General features: G+C 43.9%; 1 protein-coding gene and 1 long non-coding RNA gene across 3 annotated transcripts; one reads left to right on the forward strand and one right to left on the reverse strand.

Annotated features, from left to right (window-relative positions):
- Positions 1-2367: 2367 nt before the first annotated feature.
- LOC121400088 lies at positions 2368-4737 on the forward strand. 2 transcript variants are annotated; one of them, XR_005965547.1, is made up of 5 exons: positions 2368-2499; positions 3736-3810; positions 4020-4132; positions 4498-4536; positions 4636-4737. It is a non-coding gene; the product is annotated as an uncharacterized LOC121400088 (long non-coding RNA). The 2 variants fall into 2 exon arrangements; XR_005965546.1 differs by lacking the exon at positions 2368-2499 and having other exon boundaries at positions 3425-3810; positions 4636-4736.
- Positions 4738-15569: 10832 nt separating this feature from the next.
- Positions 15570-18108, reverse strand: LOC121399685 (serine/threonine-protein kinase 3/4-like). Its single transcript, XM_041581218.1, has 5 exons — positions 18019-18108; positions 17239-17293; positions 16977-17055; positions 15956-16107; positions 15570-15746 (listed from the first exon to the last, which is right to left on the reverse strand). The coding sequence occupies exons 1-5, from the start codon at positions 18073-18075 to the stop codon at positions 15733-15735; spliced, it is 357 nt and encodes a 118-aa protein (XP_041437152.1). The 5' UTR covers positions 18076-18108; the 3' UTR covers positions 15570-15732.
- Between the last annotated feature and the right edge of the window lie 985 nt (positions 18109-19093).

Consider the following 19093-nt stretch of genomic DNA (forward strand, 5'->3'; position numbering starts at 1 on the left):
GAAGATAATAGATAGGGATAATACAGGGTTAAAGAGGGATATAGTAGATAGGGATAATACAGGGTTAAAGAGGGATATAGTAGATAGGTATAGTACAGAGTCCTGCACAGGTCCATTTTTAGGGACCCGAACCCGACTCGCACATTGCAATCCACAACCAAGACCGTAACCTGCATTCTTACCCGCTTAGACCCGCTACCCGACCTGCAAGTACCTTATCCGCCACCCAGACCTGCGACCTGCTGACCATCAAGAATCAGGAAGTGCTGTCATTATAAACCGGAAGTGACGTCATCGGAAGTAGCTATGATCTGGGGGGGAAAGACGTAAAACAGGAAGTGCTGTCATTATAAACCGGAAGTGACATCATCGGAAGTAGTCGTGCCCAGAATAAAGGAGCAAATATTGATATTGAGAAGACCAGCATCCCAGCCCTCGTTACGTAAACACGTAGAACCGCTGACCCGCGGGTATATCCGCATCTGGAACGTCTTCACACAAACCGCAGGGTACCACAGGTTTTGACCCGCTGCAGGACTCTACTACAGGGTTAAAGAGGGATATAGTAGATAAGGATAGTACAGGGTTAAAGAGGGATATAGTAGATAAGGATAATACAGGGTTAAAGAGGGATATAGTAGATAAGGATAATACAAGGTTAAAGAGGGGATATAGTAGATAAGGATAATACAGAGTTAAAGAGGGATATAGTAGATAGGGATAATGCAGGGTTAAAGAGGGATATAGTAGATAGGGATAATACAGAGTTAAAGAGGGATATAGTAGATAGGGATAATACAAGGTTAAAGAGGGGATATAGTAGATAAGGATAATACAGAGTTAAAGAGGGATATAGTAGATAGGGATAATGCAGGGTTAAAGAGGGATATAGTAGATAGGGATAATACAGAGTTAAAGAGGGATATAGTAGATAGGGATAATGCAGGGTTAAAGAGGGATATAGTAGATAGGGATAGTACAGGGTTAAAGAGGGATATAGTAGATAGGGATAATACAGAGTTAAAGAGGGATATAGTAGATAGGGATAATACAGAGTTAAAGAGGGATATAGTAGATAGGGATAATGCAGGGTTAAAGAGGGATATAGTAGATAGGGATAATACAGGGTTAAAGAGGGATATAGTAGATAAGGATAATACAGGGTTAAAGAGGGATATAGTAGATAAGGATAATACAGAGTTAAAGAGGGATATAGTAGATAGGGATAATGCAGGGTTAAAGAGGGATATAGTAGATAGGGATAATACAGAGTTAAAGAGGGATATAGTAGATAGGGATAATGCAGGGTTAAAGAGGGATATAGTAGATAGGGATAATACAGAGTTAAAGAAGGATATAGTAGATAGGGATAGTACAGGGTTAAAGAGGTATATAGTAGATAGGGATAATACAGAGTTAAAGAGGGATATAGTAGATAGGGATAATGCAGGGTTAAAGAGGGATATAGTAGATAGGGATAGTACAGAGTCCTGCACAAGTCCATTTTTTGGGTCCCGAACCCGACCCGCACCCTCCAATCTGCAACCAAGACCCGTAACCCACATTCTTACCTTCTTGGACCCGCTACCCAACCCGTAAGTACCTTATCCGCCACCCAGACCTGCGACCAGCTGACCATCAAGAATCAGGAAGTGCTGTCATTATAAACCGGAAGTGACATCATCGGACGTAGCTATGATCTGGGGGAAAAGGCGTAAAACAGGAAGTGCTGTCATTGTACACCGGAAGTGACATCATCGGAAGTAGACGTGCCCCGAATAAAGTAGCAAATATTGATATTGAGAAGATCTGCGTCCCGCAAACACGCAGAACTGCCGACTTGTGGGTATACCTGCATCTGGAACTTCTTTACACATCCCGCAACCGTAACCTGCGGGTACCCGACCCGCTGCAGGACTCTAGTACAGGGTTAAAGAGGGATATAGTAGATAAGGATAGTACAGGGTTAAAGAGGGATATAGTAGATAGGGATAATACAGGGTTAAAGAGGGATATAGTAGATAGGGATAATACAGGGTTAAAGAGGGGATATAGTAGATAGGGATAGTAAAGTGTTAAAGAGGGATATAGTAGATAGGGATAATACAGGGTTAAAGAGGGATATAGTAGATAGGGATAATACAGAGTCCTGTACAAGTCCATTTTTATGGACACGAACCTGACCCACACCCTCCAATCCACAACCAAGACCCGTAACCCGCATTCTTACCCGCTTAGACCCGCTACCCGACCTACAAGTACCTTATCCGCCACCCAGACCTGCGACCTGCTGACCATCAAGAATCAGGAAGTGCTGTCATTATAAAGTGACATCATTGGAAGTAGCTATGATCTGGGGGGAAAGGTTTAAAACAGGAAGTGCTGTCATTGTACACCGGAAGTGACATCATCGGAAGTAGACATGCCCAGAATAAAGGAGCAAATATAGATATTGAGAAGATCTGCGTCCCGCAAACACGCAGAACCGCCGACCCGCAGGTATACCGGCATCTGGAACTTCTTTACACATCCCGCAGGGTACCGCAGGTTTTTGCAGGTAACCCGCGGGTACCCGACCCGCTGCAGGACTCTAGTACAGGGTTAAAGAGGGATATAGTAGATAAGGATAGTACAGGGTTAAAGAGGGATATAGTAGATAAGGATAGTACAGGGTTAAAGAGGGATATAGTGGATAAGGATAGTACAGGGTTAAAGAGGGATATAGTTGGGAGTATCAGATGATTCGGGTTAAATCCATGTTTTAGTCTGATCCAGTGGCAGGTACAGTAACTGTTTCACTGCTGGAGTTGGGTTCTCGGTACAGTCCTGGGTTCAGGGGGGGACAAGTCCAGTCAGAATGTTCTTCCAAAGATCCTCAGAATTATCTCTGGATTTAGAGAAATAATAGTCCATTTCTGTCCCAACAGCCCTGAAACACTGGGAAGGGAAGAGCGTGATAATGAGGTGCAGGGACAGGGCTATTCACTAATGATCCCCCTAATCTTTGCCTCATTACTACTTGTGTCTCCCCCATCAGCTGCTCAATCCCCAGGGTGTAGGGGAGACTTTAGTGAGAGGAAAATCAGAGAAGTTGCAGCAACAGGACTAGAAGAGAAATGACTTTATTGCACCTCAGAATCAGCAGAGCAGTTTCATAACCGAACACCAGGGGTCACTGTTCCACACAAGTCTGGGGATGGGAATTTATTGGCTCAAATCAACTGACACAGTCGCATGAAAATCCCATTTGCAGCTGCTCCTGAGTCTTCTAATGAACATTTATAGAAAGAAAACATTGAGTGTGACCCTAGTGATAAGTGTTAGTCCATTCCAGGCCCGGACTGGCAATCTTCGGCTTCTGGCAAATGCCAGAGGGGCTGCTAATAAGTCCCATAGAAAGTCGGAAAGGTTCCGAACCTCATGATTTCCAACATTATAGAGAGAATTCCAGTAGCACTTACTGAGATGGGCAGGTCTGTTCTTGTGGGTAGTGGGTGCCCTGGCCAATTGCTAGGGATCACTTTGTTGGGAATAGGGTGTAATGGCAGGAATAGTACTTACCTCCACACGTGCTTCACTAAGTCCTTACAGAACGTATCAGTAGGCAAAGGAACTGGCACTCGGTGCTTTAATAAAGGAGAAGCCAATGAATAATGAATGGCAGTCAGTGCCGCTGCCTGTAAATGATTCTGTTCATTATCTGTGCAATCATTTATGTTCTCTCGCCTCCCAAAGAGACATCATTTTGCTCAGGCGATCGCCATCCTGAATTCCCACGGCTGTAACATCCTAGAACAGTTCTCCAGAAAGGTGAGTGCATTAATAGGCGCCTGAGGGCAGACACCCCCAGAGTTGACTCTGCCCATTAAAGTCAATGGGACACATTTGGGGTGTGTGAAGGGGTTTTCTTACATTTTGTTGACTGTGTAGGAAGAAATTTCACAGGGGCAACAAACCATCCCATGAGACTTTACCCTAAGTGTATAGGAATGAGCTTATTACTGGTATTTCTCTTGTAGATGGGTTTGATCCCCACAATAAACATCACCATTATCTCCTGATCTGCCTCCTAATGACCTCCAGTGACCTCTCCGACCAAACCAAAGGCTGGAAGACCACCAGGAAGATAGCGGTGAGTTTGTATTGGCGCCACACAGACACGGTGTATTCCCCATGTGTTGGGGAGAGGGTGCACCTTATGTTGGGGGCAGAGATCTCAGCATAGCCATGCACAGCACAATCTGCTGCTCTGTTCATAATGGAGCTGCACATACAGTACAAACTGCCATACTGTTCCACAGCAGGATTAAAAAACCTAATCCACAATGTTAGTGCCACGTGTTTGAATGAAACATGACTCATACATGACAGTGTCCCTGTGTCTCATACATGACAGTTCCTCGGGGTCCCCTGCGCAGTTTAGGAAGTGCTCCTCTGGTGGAATCATGTCCAGCCAAAAGGTATTCCAGTGTAATGTGAACCCTCTTTTTCCCACAGGAACTGATCTACAAGGAATTCTTCTCTCAGGGAGACCTGGTGAGTAGTCTTTGTGCTTTGGGTGGGATCGGGTTCTGGCTTTCCCTTATGTTTTTTGGTGAGTGTGGATAGTGATGCTTTGCCTTGTTCCCCGTGCAGGAGAAAGCAATGGGAAACAGACCGGTTGAGATGATGGACAGAGAGAAGGCTTACATCCCTGAGCTCCAGATCAGCTTCATGGAGCACATTGCCATGCCCATATACAAGTGAGTCCCACAGTGGCCTAGAAACAACTTCTCCTAAAGCTTCGGCTGCAGTCAATTCAGATCTGTGTAGTCTATCTTGTATTATGTGCAGACCTCACACCCACTTGAAGCTTCTTACTGGTTAACTTGTGCCTCATATGTCAACTAGGTGCATCCAGCACATCTCTGTAGGGTGCTCATTTAGTGAAGTGCAGGCAGGCTTGACATTTTACTGGGCACCTACCAATAATAATTGTGCTCTGTAGGCCCAAGGCTAAAAGTTCCTACACAGTTGTGGTATAGGCTTTTGTGGTTAAGGTACATAATGACTGACACATTGTCCCTTCTGTCCTATCAGGTTGCTCAAGGATCTCTTCCCGCAATCTGCCGAGTTGTACGAGAGGGTCGCGGCCAACAGAGAAAAGTGGACATGCGTCTCTCACAAATTTACCATTAGAGGATTGCCCAGCAACAACTCCCTGGACTTCTTGGATGAGGGATATGACATACAGGAGGGTTTGCACGATGAACTGAAGATGAACGGTTGTGTGGAGTCGAAGGAATCTGTTGTGGGCGACTAATGGGAGGGACAGTGAGACCATTTCACCCTCATTTTCTTATACAACTCTTTATAGCCTCAGTGTGAAGAGCACAGAACGTTCAGGAAAGGGACATTCTAATAGGTTCAGACTTGTAAGGGTTCTGTTAATTATGATGGGATTGGCTGTCCATCAGGGACGTTGGCGAGTTGCCAGTTTGGGGAAGCATTAATGGTTTTTGCTACTACCCCACCCAACACAATCATCTACCTTCTCTATTGTAATCTGCCCCCTCCAAGTTTCCTCCTTGCCAAAGCACTGATATATCTACTCTACCCCTGAGAAAGTTCATTGGATTCATTAGAGAACTGCTTATTTTTGGTTTGGGTTTACCCTAAATGTGTTGCATTAAGAAACCCATATTTCCCCCATGAATCAATCCATTTAGGCACTGCCCATGCGTCTGTTCTTCTTGAGAAATAATGTACCATGAAAGTTACGGCTCAGCGTCCAACCCAGGGGTACAGAAGCCATATGAGTGAATATCCACATTGCTAAATTTGGCTCTGTTGCATCTTTCGGATATTGTTTGGCCCTTTGACTGGTGTCTGGGACACTGCACATGCTCAGTGAGCTCTGACCTGTTCTAAGGACTTGTGAGAAAAGTGGTGTATTGGTGCACCCCAACCATGTACATCTCTGGTGGCATGAATTCATTCACGCTCTCTTTGAATAGACGTTACACTCAAATAAAACTTTAAATAATGTCAACTGTACCCTAAAAACCCCAAGATAATTTAACATCAAGGGGAGAACTAATAAGGGAAAACCAGGAGTGCATCTCATTCAAAGGGGGCCTTTCTATTTAGTTTATTCTTGCACAATTCTCAATGGGCATCCACAGTCTCAATCATGTCAACAGCAGGTCCATACAATGACCCAGAGAAGATGTGGGTCAACATTTGAGGAGTAGAGAGGGCCTCTAGGCTGGTACAGTAAGCTAATTGGATCCTTTCTAGCCTATTTTTTTGTGGGTTTTAATTTCTCTTTGCATTTTATCATGGGCATGAAGAAGACAGAAGAAGGGAGGTCTTTCTTGCCAAAAGCAGAGACACCATGCTAGAGGCTGGACATTGTTGGTTCAGGGGAAGGGTTGGTTCAGCCTACAGCATTGTGGCCCTCTCCTCGTGACTGGCTCTAGTCCTGTGGATGCTACTAAACTCTGTAATAGGAGGAACCACTGCAAAGTTGTGTAATGACTTATTTTTATACTGATATCAAAGCTGCTCCTCAGAGACACTGGGCTCTGGGGTGAACAGAAATAATTTATTGTATGTGTAAATAGTGATATTATTCTCAATGACTGATGTATCAATGCCAAAACGTCTCACACTGACAGATTAGCAGGCTTGGAAAGGGACATCCCTAACATTTTTGGAGTTTGCCAAGTGATTTACCTACTAGCCGGCATTTTGGTCATGTAGTGCTGGATTTGGGTGCTTTTCTGCTGATGAATACAGTCCATGTGCTATTCCCCTAATAGTCAGTATGAGTCAGTATCTCCACTAGAACTGTTTGATTCCAAAACTTGAGCCAACCCATCAGTTTGGTAACCGCTATACTAGTGGCTATACCATTCCCTACTTTGTACAAGGGCTGAAGCACATGGACTTCACCAAGAGAGAGGTGCAGAAGCTCAGTTAGGATAGACTGGTTACATGTTCTACTAGATACTCCCAGAAGTGCATCTTGAAGGTCAGGGTGATATTAAGGTTGCACATTTATTTGCTGTGTCCACGTGTCTGTAGCCTAGTTGTGAGCGAACTGAAGGTTTAGGATACAGCACCAAGTGGAGACAAATGGACTCATTGCAGATACACATAGCAATCATACAAGTTTATAAAGCTCCAGTCTTCTGCTTGTCCAGGTCCGACTACTGCAGAAACAGAACATGACCAATGACCCTGGGGTGTCCCAATCCAACATCAACAAATTCCCCTCTCCGCCTTTTTGCTCCTGTTTTACATTAAAATCTGGGTGCAAGTAATGCCAGTATAATCTTTCCCCAGTGCCATCAGAAACACCATGAGGGTGCCGTAGCCAATTCTACCCACTTGTTTTTGTTTTATGCCCTCCGTGAAAGGACAGTTGAAGCGAATGCACAAAAAGAAGTGGAAGGGAGTGACGTGCGAGTGCATTTCTATATGTGCCTGTGTTCTCTAGCACTCTGTTGTTCCATATGTACAGCCTTTCTACCACTGACATATCTATATAAAGATACCAAATGTTTCTGTGGAACCCTGACTCCTTTTGTACCTTCCTATACTGAAAACTAGTCACATGAGTACCACCATCATTCTTGGCTTGAGAAGGTTCCACAGTCAACAGAAATGTTACAAGCATTGGGCATGAAAGGAGGTTTCTTCTCTTCATTGCAATGAACATCTCTTTTTCAAGGTGGGGAAATCCTTGGATCTTAGAGCAGTGGCTCCTCCTATGGAGGGGCCTGGAGCAGTGGTCAGGGGCTCATTGTGCTGAAAAGCAGGGGTGTGACTATAGAGAACACAAAAAACCTGCTGGGGGCAGGAACTGTAGGGAGCCCCATGGGACCAATAAGCACCAGCAATATATATTTATGGAAAATGTTGTGATCCCAGACTTTATGGGTTCAATGATTTTGCTGTGGGGCCCAGTAACTACTCATTTCCCAGTAGAAACAGCTGATGGGACTCTGTAATAACCAGTTATTCCCACTGCTGGAAAGTTCTTGTAGGAGAGACTTGTATTATTCAGTAAATAGATCCCAATAGAAACATGTGACTCTATAATAACCAGTCATTCCCACTGCTGGAAAATTCATGTAGGAGAGACTCGTATCATTCAGTAAATAGATCCCAATAGAAACATGTGACTCTATAATTACCAGTCATTCCCACTGCTGGAAAGTTCATGTAGGAGAGACTCGTATCATTCAGTAAATAGATCCCAATAGAAACATGTGATTGACATTCTAATATCATCCAGGGTGAGACCTCCACTACCTGATACCAAATAAAGAGAGGAAAGGAGATTTCACCATCAGCAAAGAAGGGGGTTCTTTACTATAAGGGCAGTCAGGTTATGGGATTCCCTACCAAGAGAGGGGGAAAGAGTGATTCATTGGTGGGGAGGAAAGGAGATATCACCATCAGCATAGGAAGGCTGTGCACCAGGGCCCCCTACCTCCCTCTGGACGCATTTTTCAGGGCGGATTTGCACGAGCGTCTGCCTGGCCTTGAGGGGGTGCAGGTCCTGGTACAATTGCACCCACCGCACTCACAGTAGTTCTGCCCCTAATAGTAACAGTACATGTAGCCTTTAATATCTTGGAATTAATATAAATAAATAATGAATGTACAAAAGTGCTTAGAATCACCCCCTCATCAATTTTACATTCATTAATACAGACATTTTCTTATCCTTCAAGGCTTCAGGGTACAATGACATTCCTGACAATTCCGTGTTTCCCACTTTGGGGAACAATTTGGGGAAGGCCGTGTCCCATTTCAGCACAATAATGTCCCATGTCCCAGGTCCCTACAGACTGGGTTTGCTGAGATGGGACAGACCCAACCTCGGGGCAGATTCACTAGAGAGTGAAGTGGCTAAGGCTAGTGACTTTTCACCATTGTTGCCATCCACAGGGACATCACCAATTCATTAACAGGCACAGGCGCTAATTTGTTAGCAAACGGGACCATCGCTAGCGTTCATTCGCACTCTATCGCCAGGCGACTTTTCACTCTGGCAAACAATTGTTACTCCACAAATTCACTAAAATGTGGATTTTACTGAACGTTACGTTTTCTCTTTCGCCAAAGTTGACTTGGCCACCTCAGACCAGGAGAAGTGCTAAAAAAAAGCGAGATCTTCCTCAATCTTCTGTCACTTACATCAGATCCTGTGAGCCGCAAATGCATTAAAGTTACAAAAATGTCAACTTTTCCTTTTGTTGGGTAACGGGTTTTCTCCAGACATTTCATCACATATGGAACATTGATTTTACAGTGGGCTCATGTGTAGCGCATTATATTAACTCTCTTGTCTTTATTAAAGGGCTTGTTCACCTTCAAACAACTAGTTGCTTTCAGATCACCAGAAATAACTAATAATTGAAAAAAGTCTTTATTTCAATTGAACTGAATCCCTTTTAAGGTTCCGTGGACAAGTGTAATAAAAAGTGGTAACTTCAGGCGTTTGCACCAACATTTATAATAAAGACGTCCATATAACTTTAAATTGCCCGTCGTATGCAAATTGATCGAAGCGCAAGATCACTAGCGAATATTTCAATAGGCACAAACGAACGCCGGCGCGTCTTCACTATGAAATGCTCACACTGCCGAAGTAGCGCTGGGGAAAAGTCAACATCATTCGCCGCCCAGGACACAACTTGACATTTTAGTGAATTAACGTATTGGTAGCGAATTTGCGCTTAGTTAAGTGACGTGAACTGTGCGGAGCGGTCCCTGGCAACAATTCGTCCTTTAGCGAATCTGCCCCCTCATCTCAACTGAACCCCTATAGGATGAATTGGAACCCCTATTGTGAGCCTGATCCCCGACATCTGTACCAACCGCACTAATGCTCTTGTGGCTGAATGGAAGCAACTCCCAGCAACAACTCCCAGCAACAATGTTCCAACATCTAGTGGGACCTTCCCAGAAGAGTAGGGGCAGTTACAGCAGCAAAGGTTGGGGCAACTTCTGAGAATGAGATGGTGGGGGGAGGGGTCCCCATACTTTTGGCCATAAAGTGTAAGTCAATGGGGAATTTGCATTGTCTTGTAGTGTTCCCCAATACTGGCAGAAAAACCAAACATCTCTTACACTTTGGGTACATTTGGGTACATAAAGCTATTCCAGTCCTCATATAATTCCACTCATTTCACTCTTTCTCAGGGCCGGATTTACATAGTGGGCACCCCTAGGCCCACTGCCATTCGCCGCCCCGTCCCCTCCAGGTGGACAGGAGCAATCGGGATTGGTGCAGGGGAAATGTAAAAAATGATTGTATCTCCAGTGCATCCCCAGTGTTTTTACACCAATGTGGGTGTGGTTGGGCAGCATGCCGTCCCCCTAAAATTCTGCCGCCCTAGGCCCGGACCTAGGTGGCCTTTCCACAAATCCGGGCCTGCTCTTTCTTATTTATTGCTTTGCAGAATGCTTTGTTTTTGCCTTTCTTCATCCTGTAAAGGGGGTGTTCACCTTTAAATTAACTGTTAGTATGATGTAGAGAGGGATAGTCTCAGACAATTTGCAATTGGTTTTCATTTTTTATTATTTGTGGTTTTTTGAGCTTTTTATTCAGCAGCTCTCCAGTTTGCAATTTCAGCCATCTGGTTGCTAAGGTCCAAATTCCCCTAGAAACCATGCACTGATTTGAATAAGAGACTGGAATATGAATAGGAGAGGCCTGAATAGAATGATGAGGAATAAAAAGTAGCAATAACAATACATTTTTAGCCTTACAGAGCATTTGTTTTTTAGATGGGGTCATCGACGCCCGTTTGAAAGCTGGAAGAAGTCATGGATCAAAATACAATTTATTTATATCCGGCCCCCCATGTACACAAGTGGGCAGTACCAACATTTTTGTCGTGCCCCTACAAGCGGGTACAAACAGTTAGGGAGGATTTGTTGGGACAAAAGGCTGCTAAGATACAAGAAACTGCAATTGCTGGGGGTCCAATGAGACTAATATGTTAATGGAAATGTCTTGTTACAAAGTTAGGGTCCCCAAATGTTTATTGGAAAGTTGCTTAGAATTACGTTTTCTTTTTGGGGTTGGCTTGCCCTTTAATGTTGCCATAAGTCAGTCAGTTTATTGGGGCAGGGCTGTCATCAAAGGGCCAAATTTTAAGGGGGGTTCTGTCCCGTGCTGCACTTTCCATATGAGTTGGGACCTTTACCCAATCCAATAATAGCCCTAGGCTGTCCTCACTATTAGCCGGGATAGAATTCATTGTTGACCAGTGGCTAATCCAGTTGGTTGGTCATGTGCATACAAAGAAGAGGAAGAAGAAGAACAAGAGGAAGAAGAAAGAGAAGAATAGAAAGAAGGAGAAGAAGAAGAAGAGGAGGAAGAAGAAGAAGACACCACCCAAGAAGGAGACCACTGAGGAGAATGAAGAATAAGGAGGAGGCAGACTATGGGGAACATTAGAGGTAAGTTCCACTGAACATTAATGTCCTCCCAATGGGGCCGGTGTTTGTGGGAGAATTGCTGAGGACCATTAGTGCAGAGTTTCAGAACGAGCCACAATTCTGTCTCCCATTTATAAGGACCGTTTGTTTCTTTACCGGGGGATCAACCCGAACGGCTTTTATTTGTACATTAGCAATGGAAATTCTAAGACTAAATGCAATTTTGGTTCGACTAGGAACCTGCATGGAGGATCTTACGTGGTGTCAGGCTCAATAATCATTTGGCCAAAAGTGATTTATTTCGTGTTTTAGCTCTTGTATCTGTGACTTAATTCATTGGGGTCAGTGACATTTGCCCTAAGTTTGTCCAGAGTCCCTTGTGCCCCCAGCACCCCCTTCCCCTTGATCTTCTCACTCGCACATCAGAACCTCTCGTAGGATCAGTCCATTACTTTCCAGTGGGACTAAATTAAAGGGGTCACAAACTCCCTATTGGTCACTTTACCCCTCAGTGTGTGACCCATCCTTAGTAGAACTGGGCCTTGACATGAGAACTGCCACTGCCGACTGTCATCTTGGGGGCTCCCGTGTCTCTTCAATCAATTCCCAACTGATCAGGTGATGAGGCACCAAAACCCAAACTGTCAACTCATCTGTGTGTCCCTCCATCCCAACAACCCACTAATATGGAGCCTTGGGCTGGTTTCCTTTGTACATAAAACTATAATATAAAGGGGGTCACTAGGACCCCGATACCCAGAGAGCAAAATGCGTCACTGCCCAGTGTCGGACTGGGCCGGCGGGACACCGGGAAAAACCCCGGTGGGCCCCGGGCTCTTGTGGGCCCCGCCGGCCCAGATCCGCTACTTAGTGGGGCGGCGCGACCCCACTTTGTTTGGGGTCGCGGTAGAATACAATGGCTGCGCATGCGCACAAACGCGGCGCACAAACGCGCCGCCGCACGCATGCGCACAAACGCGGCACCGCGTTTGTGCGCATGCGCACTAGCCCCCCTGCAGCACTCCGGAGCGGCAGTGGCGGCTGGAGGGGGCCCTGGGGCAGTAGCCCCGGTGGGCCCCGTGCCTCCCAGTCCGACCCTGTCACTGCCTGTTGTTGTTCCAGGAGGCAGGACCCTTGAGGGGCGGGGCATGGAGAATGTGCTTCTTTTCCATAAAGAATTTCATAGACAGATGAGGGGGATTATTTATAAACCCTGAGCAAATTCTGACATGGGCAGTAACCCATGACAACTAAGCAGACAATTGCTCTCAGTGTTCAACTTCGGCCGGCAGAATAAGGCTTATCACTGGTTGCTATGGGTTACAGCCCAGGTGCAAATTTGCCCATCATTTATAAAGGAGCCCCAGTCTCCATCACTGCATGTGTGTAACACCGGGTATTTGGGAATTATGGGTAATTTAATTGCAGTGGCCAGTAATAGGCGGCAGTTTGGTGGAATGACGCTGGCAGTCTTTGTATCATCAATAGATTGGGGCTCATTTGTGACAGACCTTGTTGGGTTCACCCTGTTTTACATGTGTCAGTGCCAGGCCCAGCTTATGTGGCACCCCCCAATCTGGATCTCACCCCCGGTCATCAAACAAGTGGGGATACACGATGGTAATGAGCAGCTTCAGTTCAGCTAAAGTAGGAGTAACCCCACCCCTTCTGTTGTGCCCAGGGCTGTGCCTCTCCTGCCGACCACTAGTGTAATTCTGACTATTGTCCAACCAATGGGATTGCCCAAAAAGCAGCAATCCCCCCCCAACCCCATGATGTATGAATTGCCCCCCCAAAGCGCCTCTTCTTAATCTATGGATTGCCTTAGAGTAAAAATGATTTCCTCACTCCAAAAAAAGGAGAATCAGATCAGTCCCTGGATCCACTTTATACTATAAGGGGCAAATTTATCAAGCGTCGAATTTGAAAAACTTTGAAATTTGAATTTAAAAAGACCAACCGAAATTAAATCAAAGTTTCTTTTTGGCCAAATAGGTCAGTTTTTGATCGAATAGATACTTTTATTTTTTTTTAAATTCGAATTATCACTTCGACCATTGATAAATTTGTCCCTAAATATTAATATCAGCAATGGTTGCTAAAAAGGCATTTAACCCTTCCTTGAGGAACCCGAAGATTGCCAGTCCGGGCCTGTTGCTGCAACTTCTCTGATTTTCCTCTCACTAAAGTCTCCCCTACACCCCGGGGATTGAGCAGCTGATGGGGGAGACACAAGTAGTAATGAGGCAAAGATTAGGGGGATCATTAGTGAATAGCCCTGTCCCTGCACCTCATTATCACGCTCTTCCCTTCCCAGTGTTTCTGGGCTGTTGGGACAGAAATGGACTATTATTTCTCTAAATCCAGAGATAATTCTGAGGATCTTTGGAAGAACATTCTGACTGGACTTGTCCCCCCCTGAACCCAGGACTGTACCGAGAACCCAACTCCAGCAGTGAAACAGTTACTGTACCTGCCACTGGATCAGACTAAAACATGGATTTAACCCGAATCATCTGATACTCCCAACTATATCCCTCTTTAACCCTGTACTATCCTTATCTACTATATCCCTCTTTAACCCTGTACTATCCTTATCTACTATATCCCTCTTTAACCCTGTACTATCCTTATCTACTATATCCCTCTTTAACCCTGTACTATCCTTATCTACTATATCCCTCTTTAACCCTGTACTATCCTTATCTACTATATCCCTCTTTAACCCTGTATTGTCGCTAGCTACTATATCCCTCTTTAACCCTGTACTATCCTTATCTACTATATCCCTCTTTAACCCTGTTTTATCCCTATCTACTATATCCCCTCTTTAACTCTGTATTATCCCTATCTACTATATCCCCTTTAACCCTGTATTATCCCTATCTATTATCTTCCCCAATTGACCCCTTTAACCCTGTTGTAGCCCTGTTGACTATATTCCCCATTTAACCCTTATTATCTCTATCTACTATATCCCCTTTAACCCTGTATTATCCCTATCTACTATATCCCCTCTTTAACCCTGTATCATCCCTATCTGCTGTATCCCCTTTAAACCACTAGTATCCCTATCTACTGTATTCTCCTTTAACGCTGTACTTCGACCATCGAATTGGTCAAATTCGATCGAATTTGATTGAATCTAATGATTCGAACGATTCTAAGTAAAAATTGTTCTCAACTATTCGACGATTCGATAATCGAAGTATTGTCTCTTTAAACTTCATACTTCGCCACTTTAAACCTACCGAGCTGCAATGTTAGCCTATGGGGACCTTCCCCAGCACTTTTCTAAGCTTTTTTTGATCGAATAAAAATCCTTCGATCGATCGCTTAAAATCGTTCGAATTATCCGATTCAAAGAATTTTATCGTTCCAACCTAAAATTAGCTAAAAATAACCTATTAGCTATTACTAACCTCACTCCCCCATTACACCAGTCAGTGTCGGGATAACTGAGGTCACCCATAATAACAACTTGACCTAGTTATGAAGTCTCGTCCATTAGTCACAGTATCTGGGCAACTTTCTACTCACTTATCATTTACCCGACAACAGGGCCAGGCCAAGGGCACCCGGTCAGCTAACCCCGCCCCCCACATGCGTGATTACATGCGAGGCGCACATAACAGAGGTGCAACAAAGGGGAAGTGGAGGGGCAGTTTGGGGCAGGGAGGGACAAGCTGTGAGCATTTGCAAGCAGAGGAGGTCACTAGTTTTCAGTCTAGTATTTACATTATTCATTGGAGAGTTAGACCTATAGTTACTGTTAGATATTTCTCTGTGTAACAGTGGGATATCCTTAACTATGCACCCCGCCCCTCCCCCATAACCCCATTATACCAGAGCCCTGTCTACACCAGCTTCTCCATAATGTCCCAACTCATGTTCTCCTCCTTGTCTACATTAAACACTCATCCAGCCATTCTTTCCCCTAGCAGAGACCCCCTTCCATTGAGGCCCAATCCAACACAGCTATAGAGATTGTACCCCAAGGAAAAACCAGCCCTGTCTCCCATATATTACGACTGCCCCCCTAATAAGAAAATACAGCATTGAATGTCATTCAAGAACAGTCCTTGTATAGATGGGTCACTACTCAATAAACCAACAAAATCAACCAAATTGCCAAATGTTTATTAGTCATTTACAAACAGATCGATGTTGTGATCTGATTTCTTTCATGTCGGCTGCCATCGGGGACCAAGATGTTATAGTGGGGCCCAAAGATGACAAATGGGCCCCGGTGCCCCCGTCCCTCCCCCCGATGGCTGCCTCAGGTCTTCAGTTCTTCCAGCCTAAGGAAAGAGAGTTCAGTGTTAGACATGGAGCAGGTATGTGTATAAGAATTCTGAAATTCATTTCCATTTACAATTTTATCAATATCATATTTTGTTACATGATTTTTTTTGGTGCTAATTTAAAGGACAACTATATCTATAAGAACATTTTCTCCTGGGCTTCTCTCCATAAAGCCAACTATAATAATAATGAGCAATGTCCTTACCTCTTTGCAGTTGTTTTGCAATGCTCCTCTTCACAGCTGCTTCATCACACAGGTTGCTGATAAAGGGGTGATGGAGAAGCTGCCGTGCGCTTGGTCTTTTTGCTGGGTTTTTCTGCACGCATTCTTGGATGAAGAAATTGAATTCTTCACTCCTGGAAAATGAAATTGAGGCAACGTTATAATTACTCATACTATAAATATAACATTTTATGAAAAGTTCATGCCATTAAAAGACTGATACCCCCCTTATTTACTTTATGGTGGCCCCATTGACTCCATTGAAAGTGCCCCTGGTTTGTGGGCGTCTGTTTGGCAGACCCTCCCTTTTAAAAGTAGTCGGCGGGGAGGATTTAGCACAATTTAGAAACCAGGGCACAGGAAGAAGTCAACGTAAAGAATTACTATTAAACAGGTAAGATCCCTTTTTATTATTAAGTTGACTTGAGCAAGTTAGGGACCACCATGTGGGGTTACCTCGATGTGGTATGGTGGCTTAACTAATCTTATGATCATGATTTTAGAACAAAAAACCCTGTTCTTTTAAAATTTTAAATTTAAATGTATTTATTTAACTTATTTATAACTGGTATAAAACTCTTAAAAATCAGCCATAGGTGGGCACCCACAACCCCTCTTCTTATTAAAAGACTGAGCCCTGAATATCCCATATGTCTCCAGTCCTAGCACAGAAGTCGGAATCTGCTTTCAACTGCCCCCCCCCATGGGGATGTTGCAATTTAGGGAGGGGGCCAGATTATACTTTGCATCTGGGGTGGGGGGCCCAGGGGGGTGGTGGGAGGCCCCGGCCCCCCAGTCCAACACTTTATGTCTCCCTATTTATAGTAACTTGCTGACAGTCCTTTGGTTAATCTTCAGTAAGTCTCCTTTACCATAACTTCTCCCTTCCCTATTTCCCCTCCTCTTTCACCCTGACTCTCTCTTTTGCCCACTCCCTTACTCCCATGTCAATTTCCCACCCTCTCCCTCACTCCCTTTTCCTATTTGAGGGGAAATCACTCACCATTTGTCCCAGGTTGGTCTTAAAGCAGGACCAAAAAGAATCTGGTTCATCAGCTGATGTTTACTGAGCTGTCTGTATGCTAAAGGATGTAAGAAAACAATATATAAGAACATGCTGACAATCCCACCATTTATTTCATATCTATAGTCTGTGTATAAAGGGTTCGAGTTATCACTATTCTATGTGACATCACATAAATACTCTCTGACCTTGCGGGTAACAATTGTTTTTGGATTACGCTACAGACACAAGAGTTACTTACGGAGATAACCTTCTACCATTTCCAGGGCTGACACTCCCAATGACCAGATGTCCGCCTAGATGTTAAAATATGGGGGGAAAAGAAAAATATTAGAGTCGATTCTGCACAGGGAATATTAAACGAATTCCATCAAGCGATTATTCCGATGTTTCTGTTATTAATCCCCCTGACAGTGGTACTATGTGTAACTGAATAACATATTCATTATAATCATGTCTCTCTGTACTCATATAAAAATACATTTCAAGGGAAAATGACTGAAGCTTGTATTGCTAAATAACTGCACTAAACAGAGAGAATTTTTATTTGACTCGCAGTGTTGGACTGGCCCATTGGGAGACCAGGAAAACTCCCCGTGGGCCCAGGTGTTTGTGGAGCCTCTCGCTTCTAACCATTTGGCCTATTTCATGCTCATTCCCTAGACTCCCTAGACTAGGAGAATAAAGAGGGTGAGAGAGGAGAGGAGTATAATATTTTGGAAAGTGGGCCCTAAACCTCAGGTTTTCTGGTGGGCCCCTGGTATCCCAACCCAACACTGCAGAGTGGAACTGTAACTAACTCCAAAAAGCATCAGTAATTGCATGAGGCTGGTTCCTAACATTCCTGTTCCCTGCACTTAGAATCCATTCCCCTCACTCACTTCTCCCCTCTCATAGCAGGGGAACCACTTTACAACTCTGATTTCGCTCTTATGAGAGAGTTCTGTGAAATGAGTGAGCAAAACATTGGCTGCACTTCACCATGAGTAGCCCATATAGATTTAACTAAAGGCAACAATACCTTGTGGTCATAGTCAAGGTTCTTCTTTCTCATACAGGCAAGTGCCTCCGGTGCCATATATGTTAGAGTTCCTTCCGTGCTCGAACTCTTCCTTCCATGGTGGCGCATGAGAAATCACCTGGAATTGTACGACAAAAGCATGAATTCTAATGCTGAAGATACAGCCCAACAATAAACATGATGGTAACATGAGAATATTAGATCATCTATTTCGTGGAAAGCCTTAGCGCTGGGATTATTGTTTCTTCCCAGATTAAGGCTTCTCAAAGGTCTATTTGATCATTTCTACTCTTGTGAGACAGAGCGAGATAAAACTGACAGAGCAGATTGAACAATAAAACACCCTCACTCCACATTCATTAAAGCTTTACAACATCCTCCCTTTATTCACATTCTAAGGGGGAAAATAATTTTTTTTACTTAGAATTTTTCATGAAAATTATAGATTTTTTTTTAGATTAATAATCCCACCCATGTTACAAAACATAAAATCTAAATTTGCCATTTCAGACAAGTCAATGGGAGAGGCACATATCTCAACTTAAAAGTTTTCGTGGTCAGTGCTGGGTTTTAGGGAAGTACCGAATCCAGGATTCAGTTCAGTATTCTGCCATTTTCAGCAGGGTTCAGATTCGGCCGAATCCTTGTACCTGGCCAAACTGAATCCCAATCCTTAACATCATGTGACTTTTCATCACAAACTAAGGAAGAAAAAAACTTTTGACAAGCGATTTGGGGGTTCAGCCAAATCCAAAAAAGTGGATTTTGTGCATCTCTACTGGGTTTAGATTGAAAATAAGACTTATTTATGGGTTTTGAGTGATTCTGGATAAAAGCCCAAAGAAATTGAGTGATTCAGACATTCTCTCGATTTTATCGAGTTTTTCTGCTATCCGATTAAATAAAAGGGTTACTTACTAAACTCCGAATGCAAAAATCACGGACATTTTTGGACTTTTAAAAAAATCACACATTTTTCAGAATTTATTAAAAACTAAGGATGGAAAAGTCCACATCAGAAAATTCAGCATTTCAGACCTGTCAAGGTTACATATAAGTCAATGGCAGAAGTCCC

Source organism: Xenopus laevis, chromosome 2L (assembly GCF_017654675.1).
Source record: "Xenopus laevis strain J_2021 chromosome 2L, Xenopus_laevis_v10.1, whole genome shotgun sequence".
NCBI lineage: Eukaryota > Metazoa > Chordata > Amphibia > Anura > Pipidae > Xenopus > Xenopus laevis.

Excerpts from the sequence above, each read along its gene's own strand:
- LOC121399685 (XM_041581218.1), bottom strand. The coding sequence starts at position 18,075 with ATGGCACCGGAGGCACTTGCCTGTATGAGAAAGAAGAACCTTGACTAT. Across the intron at positions 17,294-18,018 it reads ACCTTGACTATGACCACAAG|GCGGACATCTGGTCATTGGG; the intron begins GTATTGTTGCCT and ends TTTAACATCTAG. Across the intron at positions 17,056-17,238 it reads AATGGTAGAAGGTTATCTCC|CATACAGACAGCTCAGTAAA; the intron begins GTAAGTAACTCT and ends TACATCCTTTAG.